This window comes from Entelurus aequoreus, linkage group LG13 (genome assembly GCF_033978785.1).
Source record: "Entelurus aequoreus isolate RoL-2023_Sb linkage group LG13, RoL_Eaeq_v1.1, whole genome shotgun sequence".
Classification (NCBI taxonomy): Eukaryota; Metazoa; Chordata; class Actinopteri; order Syngnathiformes; family Syngnathidae; genus Entelurus; species Entelurus aequoreus.
The window spans coordinates 66,922,139-66,941,863 of record NC_084743.1 but is presented as its reverse complement, the minus strand read 5'-3'; the positions used below and the strand labels follow the sequence as shown (position 1 = coordinate 66,941,863).

Sequence of the window (19,725 nt, the reverse complement as noted above, 5' to 3'; positions counted from 1 at the left end):
AATTAATGATGAACTACTTGATTATTATGCACAAGTAGAACTACATGAGGTACAATAGACCCTTGTTTATTGCTGTTAATTAATTTTGGGCCTGACCGTGGTAATTTAATTTTCGTGAAGTAGCAATTATTAATTAAAAATAAAATATTTCATAGTTTACTACACTCCGAGTATGCTTTTTAACAAAATGAGAGTCCTTTAAACAAAAAATATCACCAACATTGTCAGCTTCATACTAATAATTTACAATATAGTTATGCTGCCTGAAGCGAGGCCAATCAGTGGCCACGATACCAGACAGCGTGCTCTGATTGGTTTGGTCTTATCTAGTGGCCAATACTAGTGTAGTAAAATAGTGTTGGCATTTTCAGTTCATTTAGCCATTTTTAGGCCAAAATACATAGAATATGCTTTATAAAAATTAAATAAAAACGGTATACCTAGTGAAACCACAACTTTGAAGCACAATGTGGTGAGGGACAACGATAAATGTTCCGGTCTTTCACAGATGCAACTCAATTAATGGACATCCATCACAAACCCAGCCATACCACAATACTTGTCTTGTACTTTAAATATCAAGGGGGGAAAGTTTCCTGGAGTAATGTTTGATTTGTTCGACTTATTGCTGGCAATAAAAACAAGTTAAACAACAAAGTGGCACCAAGATAATTGTACAGCGCATCCGGAAAGTATTCACCGCTTTTCACTTTTTTCACATTTTGTTATGTCACACCCTTATTCCATAATGGAATCAATTAATTTTTGTCCTCAAAATTCTACAGACAATACCTCATAATGACAATGACAGAAACATTTTTTTAATTTGCAATTTATTTTAATTTTTAAAAAATCTTTTCACATTGTCTGTAGAATTGTAAGTTAAAAAAATTATGTATTCCATTTTGGAGTAAGGCTGTAACATAACAAAATGTGGAAAAAGTGAAGCTCTGTGATTACTTTCCGGATGCACTGTAAGTCACCACATAATGTATCATAAATATAGCACCAAAATGTAGCACATTATTTCAGTAAATTATATAACTGAAAAGAATGATGAAAACAAAGACAGATTTCATAAATAAATCTTGAAGAAAAAAAAAAGGTCACGCATTGATTGTAATTGACGAATTTCTGACTACTTTATTTGATAATATGTAATTTTTTTTAAAACCTTTTTTGTTTTGTTAAAACATTGGCAAGCATAGTGCTTGCCAATATTTTATAAATTAAATGTTTAAATATATAAAGTTGCTGCATTTATGATGCAGCTCCATCAAATAGCATACAGTTGCTGACTGAACAACAATTACTGTATTGTAAGCTGGCTGTGTGACAAGTGACACATGACTGACGCATGATGAGGCCAAAGGTCATTAAGCAGGTGTTCCAACAGCATGTGATTTACCAGAAAAAGCCAATCTCACCTGGAACTTTGCACCAAGAACAACATTAACAATCCACCTCAGCTTGGAACACGTTGGATGGGCATGGCCAGGAACCACCACTTGGAGGAGTTAAATGAAAATAATCTGTTTATTTATTGATGCAAACAAATGAAAAGCGAACTGTTAATGAGCCTCATAGCTTTGCTATGGGCATGCAGTCACCAGCACAATCTATTGAAAACAGACCAACAAGAACACAATAATAAAGATATTGTTGAAAAAAATAATACTTATCTGACAGCGGAAGCTCATGTGTTGGATCATAAAAGATTTGGCAGCTCTATTTAATGATGTGGGGGTAAAATATTGCCATGGCTGGTGAGTGTGTGTGTAAATAACAAGTCCCAAAGTCTTTCCTAAATCATCCATTGGTCTTGGTCTTGGTCTTGTCCTTCCATGTCCACCTGACAAAAAAAGAAAGAAACATTTGCAAATATTTTTCTAATGAAAGCTAAAAACCTGTTGGATTTAAAGTGGGAGTGCAATTGAGTTTGCAATGAGAAAAGATATCCCACAAAAAAAGGTGTATGAAAGCACCTCATTGATCTCGCCGTCATCGGGCGACTCGTTGTAATCGTTCATCTCGTCCATGTCCTGCATGTCTTCTTCGTCTTCTGAGTCGTCCTCGCTGTCCTCCTCGTCCTCGTCGTCTTCCTCCTCCTCCTCTTCGTATCCTCCTCCCTGCAGCCAATAAATGAAGATGATATGCGCAGATAAAGAAATACCATTTTTGTTTTTGGGGAACAGAAACAAATCTAAAGGATTATATATAGTAAAATGGAATACAGGGAAAACTGCCTTCAAGAAACATAAAACCTAAAAATGTCTATCCACAGTAATTAATTTTTAAGCTTGCCACAATTAACAAATAATTTTGAATGATAAGTACGTCTGATGAAAAAGCGTAAAGCATGTTATTCACAATGATTGATAGCAGGAATGCTACCGATCAGTATTGGAGGAGTTTTGTGCTCTCCATTGCCAATTAATGCCGACCCCCTCTGGCTGACACTGTATTTATCTATAGCCCCCCAGCTGACATGTGGCTAGCAGCTAATTATGTGTCTCAAATAGGAATGGGTTTATATTTGAATCGATACATTACCAATTCCAGGTACTTAATAGTTTTTGAAAATAAAATTTAAAAATGTATTGCAACATTTAAAAATAACTGATTATGATAACTGCTGTCCAGTTGTTATACATTAATTTATTAGAACATTTCTCAGCCTCATTTTTAAGGATGACATTAAATCGCAAATGCAGTTGCCAGTCCAGGACATTACAGGGCGGTAGTGTATAGTTTATGGTTGTTTTTTTGTTTTTTGTTGCGCCCTAAAAAGTGCCAAACCTGTAAAAATTTTACATATTACGCACCAGCTGTTTGATTGTAACGTGCATCTTAGTTGTAGTTTTCATTAACGAATTAGGAGGTGTTGAAATCGCTAATGCTAATCAGTATCATGTCACTAGCAAAGCCAATGTATATTAGCATTAAGCTAACGGATTTTTGGAAAAGTGAAGCCTTACTTTACTTACGTTTGAGCGTTTTTTGAGTCAATTGCTTTGTTGGAACTGAAAATTGCAACACTACCCAGAGGTAGTTTGGCTAAGTCGGCAACCGGTCGTGATGTCACGTGTAACCCAGGTACCGAAGCATGGCATTGTTGGATTTTACATAAATTGGTGCCTGCTATGACCGGCGGGATTTGGTAAGTGCAAAAAAAGTAGCGGATTCTGCACCCATCCCTATTCTCCATAAACAGTGTGGAGCCGCTCCTTTAAGCTAATAATAATAATAATAATAATAACTTACATAACTGCAAATAAACTGCATTTCTTAGTATCTTAAGTCTTATTATCAAGTACTACTGGAGGACGCGGCCGAACATGTTACACACAGAGTACATGCTAACAGCTAAGGAATAATTTTTTTGGACACAAGTTAAAACTTTGAGGGCAAAACCCAAAGGATGTAAAAATGTAGTAGATCTTTTTTTTTGCATTTTAGTTATTGTGTATTATTGATTTTGTTTTGTCCAAAAAAATGTATGCAATAAAAGAGAAGAAAAAAATAGTTAAGTATTGTGTTGATATTGTTAAACTGTCAATTGTACTCACCATAAAAAAAAATTTAAACGTACAGTTAATACATGTGATCGGTATTGGTATCGGCCTATCTTACTCATGAATTCTTGATATTGGAATCGGCAGCATAAAACCCTGATCGGAACATCCCTAATCAATTGTTATGTATAGTTAGTAGCTGTGGTGCAGTAATTGGTTCATGTCTGTCCAAGGGTTTTTGAGACGATATTAAACATTTCTTTCATAAAAGGTCGGAATCGATTCTGTACACACTGGAAAAACATATCATTACCTCAAAAATAGTTTTCCCAATGGGCAGCTGATTGTTGTCTTTTTCAGCAATGCTCTGCAACTATAGGAAACAAAAAGGTAAAAAAGTTAGATCAATACAGTGGTTACATTTGTGAATCTGTAGGGGGCAGAGGGGGCCTGTAAATAAAATGTAAAAAAAAAAAATACGGAAACAATTCTTGGTTGGTTTATATATGACAAAATCCATGATGATTTGTTGCTTTACGTATGATGAGTCACGATTGGCTAAGATTAGGGCAAAACAATACAGGCAGGCCAATCAGAGGCAAGATAGGGTGGGTCATCGAAACCGGGAAGCAAAATCATAACACACAGCCGGCAGGTGGCAGAAACCACACAAGGAGAGAGTGTCTCCTGGGGCGAGATCATGAGATTTACGGCAAGGGTGTAAACTCAACCAGAATATAAAAGGATGTCATCTACTTTACGAGGGCATCCAAAATAAAACCTTGCACTCCATCAACGTAGCATGTTGACGCACAGGTTCAAACTACAAGTGTCCACAAAGTACAAAGAACAACTATGATGAACATCTTGAACTTTTTTTTTGTTGAGATCATGATTTTTGTGTATTTAATATTTGTTTACTTACTATGGTATATTAATTATTTATTACTTATTTATCCGCCGTTCTATTACAGAGAACGAGAAAATTATGTTGAGATACAATACAGGCCAAAAGTTTGGTCACACCTTCTCATTCAATGCGTTTTCTTTATTTTCATGACTATTTACATTGTGGATTGTCACTGAAGACATCAAAACTCTGAATCAACACGTGTGGATTTATGCACTTAACAAAAAAAGGTGAAAACATGTTTTATATTCTAGTTTCTTCAAAATAGCCACCCTTTGTCCTCTGTCTGGACTGGAGCCTGCAGTGCCTCAGACTTGAAGTCTCAACAGAGAGTGGTGAGGATGGCGGAGAAGATCATCATGATTCCTCTTCCTCCTATCCAGGAAATCGCAAAAAGCCGCTGCCTGACCAGGGCTCAGAAAATCTGCAGGCTCCTCCCACCCCACCAAGGACTGTTTTCACTGCTGGACTCTAGAAAGAGGTTCTACTGTCTCAGTAGCAGAACCTCCAGGTTCTGTAACAGCTTCTTCCCTCAGACCATAAGACTCTTAAACGCATCATAATAATCGCCTCAATTCCCCCCAAAAACAGATTAACTCGCTGGAATATAAAGACAATATAACATACATCCATAAACGTGGATGCATATGCAAAAGTGAAATATATTTATCTGTACAGTAATCTATTTATTTATATCAGCACCATATTGCTGTTTTACCCTGCACTACAAGAGCTAATGCAACAAAATGTTGTTCTTATCTGTACTGTAAAGTTCAAATTTGAACGACAATAAAAGGAAGTCTAAGTCTCTTCTCTGATTACTTTTGCGCAAACTCTTGGCATTCTCTCGATGAGCTTCAACAGGTAGTCACTTGAAAGGGTTTTCACTTCACAGGTGTGCTTGAAGCTCATCGAGAGAATCCCAAGAGTGTGCAAAGCAGTCATCAGAGCAAAGGGCGGCTATTTTGAAGAAACTACAATATAAAACATGTTTTCAGTTACCGGTATTTCACCTTTTTTTGTTAAGTACATAACTCCACATGTGTTCATCTATCATTTTGATGCCTTCAGTGACAATCTACAATGTAAATAGTCATGCAAATAAAGAAAACGCATTGGATGAGGAGAAGGTGTGTCCAAACTTTTGGCCTGTACTGTATATGTAATGTTTTGCCGTTTAGCTTGTAGTGTAGTTTGCTACAATCCTCAGGGGATAGCTTCCCCTGCAACTGAGCGACATTTAATCGCGAATAACTAGGTTAGTTTACTATATTTTCACTGATGAACGTATTAATGAGCACAGTATTGTAGGCTGTAATGTACAAAGGCCAGATATAATCAATAACGAAACCCCCTGTGCGTGTAGTTATGTTTACCCAGGTTTGATGCTGTTGCTCCTGCTGCTGTAGCTCAGTCTCATCCACGCAGGGTCGGTCCAAATTGAACCACAGAGACTCAGTTATTCGGGGAAACAAGGACGGGAACAGCGTGGACATGTTTGTTAGCTTTAATAGAACCCCAAAACAGTTACTGCTCAACTGAGGTAGTCGCCACCACGGCAAAACGCTTCGTAATAACGTCCTCCGGTTTATCGAGTATATTAAGTGCACTCTTCAAACCCCCCCAAAACAATAAAAAATACAAATATGAAGTTATTACCAAGATAAGTATGTAAAAACTTGCGAAATCGACATGACACTTTTCAAATAATTCAAAACTACGGCGGATGTTGTAGGTGTTCACTATATGACTTCCGCTCATTTCCGGTTTGGTAATGTTGCACAAAGGTTCCGCTTGGTTGGAAATGTAGTAACTTTTTCATAAAAAGCAACAGTTCAAATAGGTATTGAAAAAATATGTTTAATTTGGATACGTTAGAGACATGGATTAGATTGTGAAATTGATTCTAAATTTGTTTATTACTCATGCAAAATATTAAATCCGCAAAAGACAACCGGGAATGAAAAAAAAAATCCATTATTGAAACGTTTCATCTTTCTACTAAAATAAAAAATAAAAAGCTATTAAAATGTCAGAAATTCTAATTAAATTATGTATGAATCATATATCTTAATTATTTTGTATATTGGCATTACATATTTATATGTGATGTTTATTGTACCAGTTTTGGATATTTATTTATGTTACCAATCGTAGGGGTGTGGGAAAAAATCGATTCGAATTCGAATCCCGATTCTCACGTTGTGCGATTCAGAATCGATTCTCATTTTTAAAAAAATCGATTTTTTTAAATGTATTTTATTTTATTTTTGTAATTTGTAATTTTTTTTTAAATTAATCAATCCAACAAAACAATACACAGAAATACCATAACAATGCAATCCAATTCCAAAACCAAACCCGACCCAGCAACACTCAGAACTGCAAAAAAACCGAGCAATTGAGAGGAGACACAAACACGACACAGAACAAACCAAAAGTAGTGAAACAAAAATTAATATTATCAACAACAGTATCAATATTAGTTACAATTTCAACATAGCAGTGATTAAAAATCCGTCATTGACATTATCATTAGACATTTATAAAAAATAAAAAAAGAACAATAGTGTTACAGTGGCTTACACTTGCATCACATCTCATAAGCTTGACAACACACTGTGTCCAATATTTTCACAAAGATAAAATAAGTCATATTTTTGGTTCATTTAATAGTTAAAACAAATTTACATTATTGCAATCAGTTGATAAAACATTGTCCTTTACAAATATAAAAGCTTTTTACAAAAATTTACTACTCTGCTTGCATGTCAGCAGACTGGGGTAGATCCTGCTGAAATCCTATGTATTGAATGAATAGAGAATCCTTTTGAATCGGGAAAAAATCGTTTTTAAATCGAGAATCGTGTTGAATTGAAAAAAAATTGATTTTGAATCGAATCGTGACCCCAAGAATCGATATTGAATCGAATCGTGGGACACCCAAAGATTCACAGCCCTAACCAATAGTATTGGTTTTAAGTTTGTTTCTGATTACATACACATACATTAAAAAAATCCAGTCAATGCAAAATTAGGCTTTTATACACTGACTCTTTTTTAAGCGTGAATGATTATAAGTCTGTGCAAAGTGACAGTGATTAATAGTTTCAACATACATACAGTACATGTATATGTATATATGTATATAAGGGATTTTAAATGATTATTTGTTTAATCATTTTAATCACACTTTTTCATTTGGATTAAGTATGATTAATCATACTTCAGTACTCGATTGCATGGTTGAAAATAACTTAAAATAAGAGCCCAATAGTTGGACACAAATGCAATTTTATTGTCAGAATGTCATACATGAACCTTTTTAAATGTTTTAAATGTGCACATATGAAATATTATGCTCATAAAAAATTGTAGAATGGGTTGTCAATCTACATGAGGCACAAACATTATTGGAATTTTTGTATTCTCAGGTCACTTTGCCATTCGGGTGGCTACATAGCAGGAGTAGACCTTGAGATAAGACTGTCTCTGTCCCTCACAAGTAGACGTAATACATTTCACTACCCCCACACACACCCACAATAGACAGACTTTGGACTTTGGAAACCTATTTGTCGTGATATTAGACGACCATCATCGTTGGTCACATTCTCTTGCGAACACTCCAACTCATACACACTTTTATGCAAGTGTGTTTACACAAACTTTCTTGGGCTTCAGAAGGATCTGCAGACACTTGACACGGTAAAATGATTTCTACTACATGGGAAAACACCTAAAACTTCAAGAGTGCTTAGAGCTTGATTTACAATGTTTTAAATCACGTTATCGACTCTTAGGTTAAATACTTGAACCTGATATTAATTGTGTGTGATATTGCTATTGATCTTTATTCAGTTGATTACATTGGGGTATTAGGAGGGCACCTTCTAGTCTAGCTGAAATGTGCAGGTAGTAATAAGGGTTATCACTTGATAGTGAGTCACATGCTTCACCCACAATTTAAAGCACATTTCCTACTGGAAGTCATAATGATTGTGAACTGAACACAAAATGTGAAAGAATGCTCAATTCTTGTACAGTCAAAAAAATTACATGGGAGTATTTTACTAGTGAATGAAAGGCAAGGTTTAGGCATCGTGAACATGTTTACACATATAATTGCCCCTTTATTATCATAATGAATGCCAACAAAGTGATGGAAAAACTGTTTTGCAATCAGAAGTCAAGGTGGAAAGCAGATATTAAAGTTCAGCTATTGTAAAAAATAATTTTAAAAGTGGTTTCAATGACAAAAAAAATATTGGAATAGCTTTTTGTATCAAATACCGATAATAGAGTTAAAACAAACTTTATTGACACACATTTTGTCATGATCCTACATGACAGTTTTGAATTTGTTTGCCTATTTTCCTGTATTTTGTATCATTTCCTGTCCCGGTGCTCCTATTTTGGCCGTACTTCCAGCTGGATTCCATGTTTTGCTGCACCTTCACTCTCTGTTTTGATTTTCTGATAACACACCTTTTTTTTTCCTATACTGTAGTTAATCCAGCCTATTTAGTTTCACCTGTTGCTCCTTGTCGGTGCTGGATCATTGTCCTCTGTACCTTGACACGTCTTTGTCTTCTGTGCACGTCCAAAGGGATTTTACCTTCACTATGCCTACCTTGCTCTGCATCTCGGGGTCAAGACTAGCAAAGCCAACACAAAAAAGTAACACATTTTCAAGTTTTTGCTGGTCACATTAAAGGATGTGGCGAGCTCCCAAGGCTTGAGTTTGACAGCCAATCTGACAAAAATGCCATTTTTAATATTTCAAGCAGCTTGCAAGAAGAAGTTAATGTTCATTATTTTCCTTCTTTTAGTAAATAAAGTTCAGATTTTAGTACAGTATTTACATTTTTGCCATGTTGTCTTACCCACCAGATACTTATACTTCTGGTTTTATTTGTTAATGTATTAATTTATTATTATTATTTATTGTGTGAATGCTCCAAAGCATTCATGGTTTTCTACACCAAAATTAATCTATTTATTATTGAATTTATTATTATTATTATTATTCTCCAGATTTTGGCGCGCTCTACCGTCCACATTTTTCACCTGATTAAAACCGTTCCAACTTCAAACTGTTCAGTCTATTCGAGAATCACGGGCATTCTCTTGACAAATTCCAAAAATTCCAGGTTTTCCGGGACATTTTTTTAATTCAAAATGAATTGGCCATTTTTCAAACTTCCACCATTTCCACAGTTTTCAACCAAATCAAACCATTCCACCTTCAACACATTCCACCTTTCCAGAAAATTCAAACTCCCTTTTTCCAAATTAATATAAGAAAATTCCAGGACTTTCCAGAATTCCTGGTTTTCCAAAGCCCTATTTTCACCCTTTTTTCTGGCAACTACTCCTTCCCCATTTTCAACCCACAAATCATTCCTCTTAATCAGGAAAAAAAAAAGTTAAAAAAAAAAACTGGAAACGTTCCCTGTTTTCCTGAAATTCCAGGAATTCCGTAACACCATTTCTCAATTAAAAATGTTTCTACTTCAACATTTCTCGACCGATTAAAAAAAAACAAAAAAAAACATCCAACACCAACACCGCATTTTTTAGCATTTTCAAAAAAATTCCCGCTTTTTCCGAAATTCCCTAATGCCATTTACTACTTCAACATTTCTTGCCCAATTTAAACAATTCAAACACCAGCCAATTCAGATAATTCATTCCTAATCATTTTCCAAAAATTCCGCTTTTCCCAAAATTCCCAAATTTCCAGGAAGTTCCCATTGAAATAAATGGGACATTTTTTCCAAGTTGCACAATTCCCACATTTTTCAACCTATTCAAACCATTCCAACATTAACACATTCCTCTTATCCTCTTATCCAAATGAACACTTTCCCAAATTTCAAACCAAATTCCGGTTTTCCTGGAAATTCTAACTCTTCAACATTCAAACCATTTCAGAGTTTAAACGATTTAAACATTTAAACCCTTTCTACATTCATCCTACATTCCATTTTAGCATTTCAGTTCAGCGTCAGCTCTTCAACATTCAAACCATTCCAACATTCAAACTATTCTTACATTCATACTACACATACTACATTCTGTCAGCATTTCACTTCAACCTCAGCATTGGAGCATTCACACACAGTTTATTCTTAACTTCTAAGTTCTGGTTTTAATATGACACTATATCCCCATGATTGCGCGTCCATCCATGTTTTTCTTATGAACTTTCTTGTCGACTGATTGCGACATTGGGATGGGAAATATAGTTTATATGATATATACACTCCTAAAATAAAATTGATAATTTCTTGTGTATTTTGCTGATTGTGCTGCAGAGACATGTGGGTTGTAGCTGTAGCCCTGCTGCTCGCCCTCTGCAATGGCTCTCTTTCTCTGGACAAACTCAACATGTGTATGGATGCCAAACACCACAAAGTTGAGCCCGGCCCTGAGGGACAACTTTACCTTCAGGTGATGAACCCAATTTATTCTCATTCATGTTTCTCATTCTATGTCCCTTGAGCATTACCAACAAAGCGTAAAAGTTCTTTTTGCTGTTTTTAGTGTGCTCCGTGGCGTGACAATGCGTGTTGTACAGCAAACACCAGCGCTGAAGCGAATGAGGACAACTCCTACTTGTACAACTTCAACTGGAACCACTGTGGCGCTATGAGCCCAAAGTGCAAGCGACACTTCGTCCAAGACACTTGCTTCTATGAATGCTCACCACACCTAGGGCCCTGGATTCAACAGGTGGGTTCTGGGTGCCGCCCTGTGATGAGGTGGCGACTTGTCCAGGGTGTACCCCGCCTTCCGCCCGATTGTAGCTGAGATAGGCTTCAGCGCCCCCCGCAACCCTGAAGGGAATAAGCGGTAGAAAATGGATGGATGGATGGATGGGTTCTGGGTGCCCAGCTCAACATGTACTGCTAACACTAGATGGCAGTATAGGAGAGTGTGAAGACAGGAAGGGTAGTACCTCAGTTTATTTGGTTCTGTGAAGAAGCTCCTAACTCAAAACACTTGTATCTCAAATCAACATTTGTCATTGGAATGAAATTAAATTTATTTAATTGGTGCTAGGCCTCTCCAAAACAGTACAATTTTAACTTGTAACATGACTTTGAAAAATAAAAAACGAACTTTTAGTTAAAAAATATTGTATAAAATCAAAAGAATAGAATGTACGACATACAAGTACAGTAGTTTTATGAAGTCGTATAATAATAGTGTAGAGCAGTTACCTTGAAGACTGAACATTCCAGCTGCTTTGTCAAACACACCATCAGCAGCTTTACCGTGTTTTTCACAAACATATTTGTAAAAAACATATTTTTGTTAAATGTCCGCCATTTAGATATCATTTTAGCGTCTTCGATTGGCGTTATCAACTAATTCTGCTGCAGTATGGTGCAGGCTAGCAGTGCTTAGCTTAAAGTGCTTCACCAAGTAAAAAAAAAAAAAAAAAAAAAAAGTCAGCCCTGTCACCAGAATTGTACTGTCAAAAATAACAGTGGTGCTGTTTTTCCATTAACAGCACCATACCATAGATTTTATGGTAAAAAACAAAAACAAAAACCTAGCTGCTTAGGCAGCACTATAGTACCGTTTTCTTAAAGCACTGTAAACATTTTACTGGTGAGTCACCAGAATTTTACTGTACAAATAAGTGGTACTTTTTTTCAAATACAGCGATGCACTGTCAAAACAACAGCCATAGATTTTGTGGTTAAAAAAAACAAAACAAAAAAAAACTGGCAGAATTTTGCCGTGAAAAGTAATACACTGTAAAAACGACAGTTGATTTTAAGGTTTAAAAACCGGCAACTCAACTAGTTTTTCAATTTATAGCACTATGGTGTAAAAAACACCAAAACATTTTAGTGACTGAGCTGGCATTTTTTATGGTAAAACTTACAGATGTATTTTTTTAAGAGTGTTGTATAATCATAGTTTAAGGCATTTAGAGTGATTATTAAAATTAATAATAAAGATAATACATTTTATATTATTAGCATCGTATTTTCTCCTAATTATTTGAATAGCTAATTACTAAGCTAATACAATCTTAATTCAATTATGGGTTCAAGCACAAGTTCACATCATCCTGGCACGATCAGCTATCTAATAATGAGTTAGATTTTGTACAGTCTGTTTATCGCTGTTACTGTAATCATTCCGGACATGACCGTTATAAATGAATCCCCTCTAACTAGGAATCATTAATTTTAATCAAACATTTTCATAGCTTGGGCATAAACAACGATGTATGACCTTCTAAATACTATGAGAGCCCATAGTATATGCTTACTGAGGCTGAGCCAATCAGTGGCCACGATACTGAACAGCACGCTCTGATTGGTTTGGTCTCCTCTAGTGGCCGATGCTACTGGACTATTGATATTTTTTTGTTTATTTAGCGATTTTGGACCATAATATTTTAGGATATACTTTAAAAATAAATATACACCCCCCCAAAAAATCTGTGATGTGGTGAAGCTGCAATATTTTGAAGGGCGATGTGGCGAGGTTAGTTGGTATTACCAACCTGGGGCTTAGCCCCCAGGAGATGCACAGGATGCGAGCGAACGTTACGCACGAGCACACAACTTCACAAACGGCTAACAAAGACTTAGAAATTATTCATTGTTTTGTTTTTTTTGTTTTTTTAAATGCACGGGACGAAATGAAATGGTCCCCGGGACGATGGCTTTCAACCATTTTTTTCTTTTTTATTTATGTATTTATTCTTTTTACATTTTATATTAAATGTCTTGGTTTTTCCTCCCTCTGAAAATCCTATGAAATGTTTAACAAGCCATCCTATAATAATACAACAGCTATTAATGTAACAATACAATAAAACAAATGTATTTAATTATGTTTTTTTCATTATTTTAACAATAGGCTAATGTATATTACTTTATATAGATTCTACAAGAAACACAAAACTTAAAAACTAAATTATTTAAAATTGCACACACAAGGTTTCTTGCAGCTTCACTCATTGTAAAGGATGATAATGTGCTTCGTACACCTGCAAGACCGCAAGCAAGGTTGCAGAGAAAATGCGGACTGGAATTTGATTGATGTGGGCATTTTCTATATGAACAAGTGGAATGGATTGGATACCGACGCACTAAAGGGGCTCTCTACCTTATGCTATGAAGTGAGGGGAAACTGAGTGAATAATAACAGGTTGTATGATTATTTATTTAAACTCATATTCGGGCCACTTTATAATGAATATGTCAGAATGTATTTGTAAAAAAATAAAAAAATAAAAAATATATAGCACCAAATTATTTAGGGGGGCTTAAGAATATTTTAGGGGGGCTTGAGCCCCCCTAAAATAGGCCTAACAACGCCAATGGTTGGTAATAACGATTGGACTTTCACTGGTACAAATTGATATCATTAGTAAATGAGGGACATTCATGGACCATCCAAACCCTTTGTGCAGGCGGATGAGAGTTGGCGCAAGGAGCGAATCTTGAACGTGCCGCTTTGTTTGGAAGACTGCAATGACTGGTGGGAGGACTGCAAGTACGACATGACGTGCAAGACTAATTGGCACAAGGGATGGGACTGGAGCACAGGTATGACATGTCTTAAACCACATGGGCATATGCAACGTTATGATGACAGAGATCTTAAAGATGCCAATGTTGTAAAAAATCCTGTCTGAAAATGTTAGTGAAAAAAGCTTGAAAACAAGGTCTTCCTTTCTAAGTAAATGTTGTGTTTTTGTTTTGTTTTGTTTTTGTTTTTTAGATCAGAAAAGTCCAACTTTTTTCATATTAAAAAAAGATATCGATTTTTTAAATCCATTTATGTATGCTAAGACAAAACAGGCTGCATCTTCGCCTTGTGTTGTCCACCTGAGAGCTAGCGTCCTCTACAGTGGACAATTGCAGTTTGTAACTCTCACAAAAGAAAAGGACTGCCTGACTGATTTATGGTAAATAAATCATTGTCTTCCCTGCACTCTGCCTCCGGAATTCCATCTGCATCCTGGGAAAACAATCTGCGCATTAACATGCGACCCCGCCGTGACACTATTGGCATTAAATGAAAATAAAAAAATACAGAAATATAGAATATTTTACAACAAAAAAAAACTTGAACATTGTTTTATAGTCTGTAACAAAAAAAAGTTAAAGTGCTTCAATTTGCTTGAAATTAAATTTTTTTAAAAAAATCTTTATTTATTCTTAAAAAATGTTTTGACTGGTTTGAACAATTTTATATTGAAACATAAAATTAAATAAACTCAATAAGTTTTAATACATTTTAATTGATCAGCAAAATTAACTCAAGAGCACAATATAAAACATGGTAAATAACCTAAAATGAATTAAACAATTTGTGTAGATTTGTTTTAAGGAAAAATGAGCAAGTCAGGATTAATGGTTTGTAATGAGAGCGTTTTGTAGTGCACTTTTTTTTTTCAAAGCGGGGTTTGAAGCACGATACTGCATGATACCGACAAAGCATGTTCTGGCATCGCACTGCTTCCCCCCCACTTTTAGAGAAAAACTACACTACCGTTCAAAAGTTTGGGGTCACCAAAACAATTTTGTGGAATAGCCTTCATTTCTAAGAACAAGAATAGACTGTCGAGTTTCATATGAAAGTTCTCTTTTTTTGGCCATTTTGAGCGTTTAATTGACTCCACAAATGTGATGCTCCAGAAACTCAATCTGCTCAAAGGAAGGTCAGTTTTGTAGCTTCTGTAACGAGCTAAACTGTTTTCAGATGTGTGAACATGATTGCACAAGGGTTTTCTAATCATCAATTAGCCTTCTGAGCCAATGAGCAAACACGTTGTACCATTAGAACACTGGAGTGATAGTTGCTGGAAATGGGCCTCTATACACCTATGTAGATATTGCACCAAAAACCAGACATTTGCAGCTAGAATAGTCATTTACCACATTAGCAATGTTAAGACTACTTTAAAGTTATCTTCATTGAAAAGTACAGTGCTTTTCCTTCAAAAATAAGGACATTTCAATGTGACCCAAAACTTTTGAACGGTAGTGTACATTAAGGACACTTCTTACGGATGTCTAGCTTGTGTGCTATTGTGTGCTTAGCTGTCGTGTAATTGCTAGCTCCTAGTAGCCTATAACCAACCATCTTTTGTAAATGACTTGAGTAAAATAGAAGAAAAGACCAACTTTGTGTGCTGAGTGGAGGACATTTCGATCATAAATGTCTGTCCAGTTTTGCACAAGTAAAACTTGTATCAAATATCAGAGAGGTTAGATCAGACCTGGGCAAATTAAGGTCCGGGGGCCGCATGTGGCCCTTTAAGCTTTTCAATCTGGCCCGCCAGACATTCCCAAATAGTTTTTTTAGATCTTTAAGATGGAAACTGTAGCTGCCATTATGATGTGCAGTGATGTTTTCAAAAAAATTACCGTAAGTCTTGATCTATACAAAGTATTTCAATGGTCGGAATCTGCGCTTTTGCATGATATACTAGTTACTATGGTAATCGAAATCACAGCAGCTCAGACGAGGCACCAAGCAGTGTGGGTAGGGTGCTTTTCCACATAGTGTCAGCCTGAAATGCGAGTGTCAGGGACAGACACGGAAGGAGATTTTTACAAGAAAGTTCTGAAGCTTAGTGATATATCACATAAATCAGATTGTAGGTGGGGTTTTTTTTTTTAACCCTTCGCGTTCATATTTCCCTGTGTTTGTTGAATTTAGCTTGATTATAAAATATGTTGATTGAGAGGGGGTGTGACGTTCATATGTTGTCAATATTCAGTGTTTTATCGTTCATAGTTAATATTATTTTGTTAAATATCAGATTTTAAATTCGAAAAACAATTTAGCAGCGTCGTACAAAAAAGCTTTTATCAATTACGCCAAATAGCGAAAGTGAAACCGCTTCTATCAGGACATGATCTCGAGAAATTAATCCACGCCTTTATCTCGACTCGTTTAGACTACTGCAATGCCCTGTATGTAGGCATTAGCCAGGCCTCCCTCGCCCGCCTGCTGCTCGTGCAGAACTCTGCTGCTCGTCTGCTAACACAGACCCGCAGACGTGAGCACATCACCCCAATATTAGCGTCCCTTCACTGGCTCCCTGTGCGTTACAGAATCAATTTTAAACTCCTTTTATTTGTTTTTAAATGTCTAAACAACCTCACGCCAACATATCTCTCCGACCTCCTTCAGCCTTACTGCCCCACCCGATCCCTAAGATCAGCCGATCAGCTGCTACTGACGGTCCCGGACACAAGGCTGAAGCTTAGAGGTGACAGAGCTTTCGCCGCTGCTGCTCCCAAGCTCTGGAACGACCTACCTCTTAGTGTTAGACAAGCCTCCTCTCTTCCTGTTTTTAAATCTCTCTTAAAAACGTACTTTTATTCCATGGCTTTTAACACTGAGTGATACCCATCCTGCAATGGCGCCCCATAATACACCTGCTGTGAACCTGTTTTTATGTTTTTATATTTTATTTATTTATTTTTTATCGTGTTCTGTTTGTGTTGTGTTGTGTTTGCTCGGTTCTCGTATTATTTTTAACCTGCCCATTGTACAGCACTTTGGCTACTCCTGTGGTAAATTTTAAATGTGCTTTATAAATAAAGTTGATTTGATTTGATTTGATTTGATTTGTAAATCCCACATTCTTTATTTTCATGTACATTCTGGGTGTCTCATTTAGTAAAAAAAATTTAAAATTCCATTCCGTTTTTTAAGGCGGTTCGTTTTTAGCATTCAGACATTATTGTGAGGTTTTGTATTAGTGTTCCTAAAAACAGATATAGCGGCCCCTGGACACATTTTTTTCTCTAAATTTGGCTCCCCGAGTCAAAATTATTTCCCAGGCCCGTGTTAGATGCAAATCATTTGTTTTTTTTTGGCTCATATCAGACCAACATTACCACGTCTTAAATCATCATTCTACATTACAGGTGTCAACAAATGTCCTGAAGGCAGCAAGTGCAGAAAATGGACGGATGTTTACCCAACATCCAAGTCTATGTGTGAGCAGATCTGGTCAAACTCCTACAGTTATACTACGTACCCCAAAACGTCAGGGCGGTGCATGCAGCTCTGGTTCACTGGCTCAAACCCCAACAAGAAGGTAGCCGAGTATTACCTCAACGATGCACAACAACGTCGCAGTTTTGCCGTGACATCGCTGCTCTTCCTGGCAATCTCAACTCTTTCTGTACTGACTTGAAAGAAACAAAACATTCTTCTTCTCAGTTTTCTGGAGGAAGCAATAAAGTTTACTTTGATTATTGTGTCTCCTGTTTGGTCTTATTGTGTCACACAAAACATCCATGAGAAAGTTATTTCTACTTTATTTTAGGGGTTCGAAAACGACTCTTCCTAATTGCACTAAAAAAGTTTAGAGCAGGGGTGTCCAAAGTATGGCACATGGGCCATTTGAGGCTCGCAGCTAATTTTTCAACAGCACATTCTATGAATACTCTTTTAAAAACACAGAAAACAAAGAATAAAACAGCAAACAAGTGACATTTTACGAAAAAAAGTTGCAGTGTTGACTCTAATAACACAAAACTAGCTTGCTGGCGGTTTTGTTTTAAAGCTGTAGTTGCTCCAAAAAAAATAATGAATCAACATCATTGTTGTTATGAATTATTGATCTATTCAAGGCTCTAAGCACTTCACATCAAAAATTCCACTTCAAAATATTTTGGGGGCAAAATATGTTGGGTATTTGCCAAAAAAACAAAAGTTTTCTTTGACAAAAAGTGCAAAACATAAACATGAAAAATAATTCAATCATATCATCGACAGATCTGAAGTTGATCTACAAACTTAAGCGTTTTATGACTGGGGCCCTTTTGGATCTTCAGCAAGAATTTTAGTAGGACTCATTTCTTAAACTGTCACTGCTCAAAAAAAATTTATGAAACAAAATCAATGTTATGAATTATTGCATCAATGAAATATTCCCCTTTGAATATTTTTTTGAGGGGGGGATATTGCCATAAAACTTTTAAAAAAAAAACACAAAACTGTATATCGACAGATAGACCTGAAGTTGATCTGGAGGTTTAAGTATTAAATAAAAATAAATAAATAATATGTGGTCTATTTTTAACATTTTTATGACTGAGACCCAGGGAAAAAATGGGGAAACCTAAAGATTATTGGAAAAAATCTCTATATTGTATTGGTTTTAAAAATGTCCCTGCATGCTTTGATTTTTTGCAGTGTGCAGCCCTCATTGGAAAAAGTTTGGACACCCTGGCTTAAAGGATGTTTTTCTTGTCAGCATAAATTACTATAGGTTTTTGTCATATTGACCCAGAAGGCCATTACTGCAAAAGTGTGTGTGTGTGTGTGTGTGTGTGGTGTGTGTGTGTGTGTGTGTGTGTGTGTGTGTGTGTGTGTGTGTGTGTGTGTGTGTGTGTGTGTGTGTGTGTGCGTGTGTGTGTGTGTGTGTGTGTGTGTGTGTGTGTGTGTGTGTGTGAGTGAGTGACAGAATGAAAAGCTCTGACTTACATGTTAAGAAGTCATTTGGCGCCACCTGTTGGTTTGTATGTAGAAGTCCCAGTAAAGCAAATATGACGGTAAAAAATACTGCTTTATATTCAAGTCAATTTTAAAAAACTGTATTGTAAAAAGGGTGTCCAAATTTTTATTCTACTCATCGCTGCACTTGGAAAAATTAAAAGATTAAACATTGTGTTGTTTTTACAATATTGTGCCTTTTTGCTCTATTTTTGTTGATTAAATTAGCTCTTGACACCCCTGCCTTACCTTTTTTGGTATACATAGAAACTGCATTTTGACAGTTGATATGTGATTATTTACCAATAAAGTGCATTTTATAACATGTACCTATAGTATATATTTATTTTCTACACCAAGAGAAGCTTGATATCTACCCCAGTTTACTTTGGGTATACGCTGACAGGACTGATCACAGGACTGACACATGGGCCCCGTTTACACTGCACACCAAATCTGATTATATTGCCCTCAAGCGACACATATCAGATATTTTTTGCTAGTCTAAAAGCTTCAAAGTGCTATAAATCTGATCTTTTCATATCAGATTCAGGCCACATCAGGAGGTGTATTTTCCTGACCATAGGGCGCACCGGATTATAAGGCACACTGCCGATGAATGGTCTATTTTTGTATCTTTTTTCATATATTAGGCGCACCGGATTATAGGGCGCATTAAAGGAGTCATATTATTATAATTTTTTTTCTAAATTGAAAACAATTCCTTGTGGTGTACATAACAGGTAATGGTGTTTATTTGGTCAAAATGTTGCATAGATTATGTTTTACAGATCATCT

The 19,725-nt window shown here is 36.0% G+C and overlaps 2 protein-coding genes across 2 annotated transcripts; one reads left to right on the top strand and one right to left on the bottom strand.

Annotated features, from left to right (window-relative positions):
* Positions 1 to 1,517: 1,517 nt before the first annotated feature.
* anapc15 (anaphase promoting complex subunit 15) lies at positions 1,518 to 6,194 on the bottom strand. The gene is made up of 4 exons (XM_062068214.1): positions 5,802 to 6,194; positions 3,829 to 3,888; positions 1,986 to 2,129; positions 1,518 to 1,852 (listed from the first exon to the last, which is right to left on the bottom strand). The coding sequence occupies exons 1-4, from the start codon at positions 5,919 to 5,921 to the stop codon at positions 1,805 to 1,807; spliced, it is 372 nt and encodes a 123-aa protein (XP_061924198.1). The 5' UTR covers positions 5,922 to 6,194; the 3' UTR covers positions 1,518 to 1,804.
* Positions 6,195 to 7,966: 1,772 nt separating this feature from the next.
* On the top strand, positions 7,967 to 17,687 carry folr (folate receptor). Its single transcript, XM_062068212.1, has 5 exons — positions 7,967 to 8,133; positions 10,746 to 10,881; positions 10,975 to 11,163; positions 13,874 to 14,009; positions 17,352 to 17,687. Exons 2-5 carry the CDS (start codon positions 10,750 to 10,752, stop codon positions 17,621 to 17,623), a joined length of 729 nt encoding a protein of 242 aa, XP_061924196.1. The 5' UTR covers positions 7,967 to 8,133; positions 10,746 to 10,749; the 3' UTR covers positions 17,624 to 17,687.
* The last annotated feature ends 2,038 nt before the right edge of the window (positions 17,688 to 19,725 follow it).

Excerpts from the sequence above, each read along its gene's own strand:
- anapc15 (XM_062068214.1), bottom strand. The coding sequence starts at position 5,921 with ATGTCCACGCTGTTCCCGTCCTTGTTTCCCCGAATAACTGAGTCTCTG. Across the intron at positions 3,889-5,801 it reads AGCAACAGCATCAAACCTGG|TTGCAGAGCATTGCTGAAAA; the intron begins GTAAACATAACT and ends TGTTTCCTATAG. Across the intron at positions 2,130-3,828 it reads TTGGGAAAACTATTTTTGAG|GGAGGAGGATACGAAGAGGA; the intron begins GTAATGATATGT and ends TATTGGCTGCAG.
- folr (XM_062068212.1), top strand. The coding sequence starts at position 10,750 with ATGTGGGTTGTAGCTGTAGCCCTGCTGCTCGCCCTCTGCAATGGCTCT. Across the intron at positions 10,882-10,974 it reads AGGGACAACTTTACCTTCAG|TGTGCTCCGTGGCGTGACAA; the intron begins GTGATGAACCCA and ends TGCTGTTTTTAG. Across the intron at positions 11,164-13,873 it reads TAGGGCCCTGGATTCAACAG|GCGGATGAGAGTTGGCGCAA; the intron begins GTGGGTTCTGGG and ends CCCTTTGTGCAG.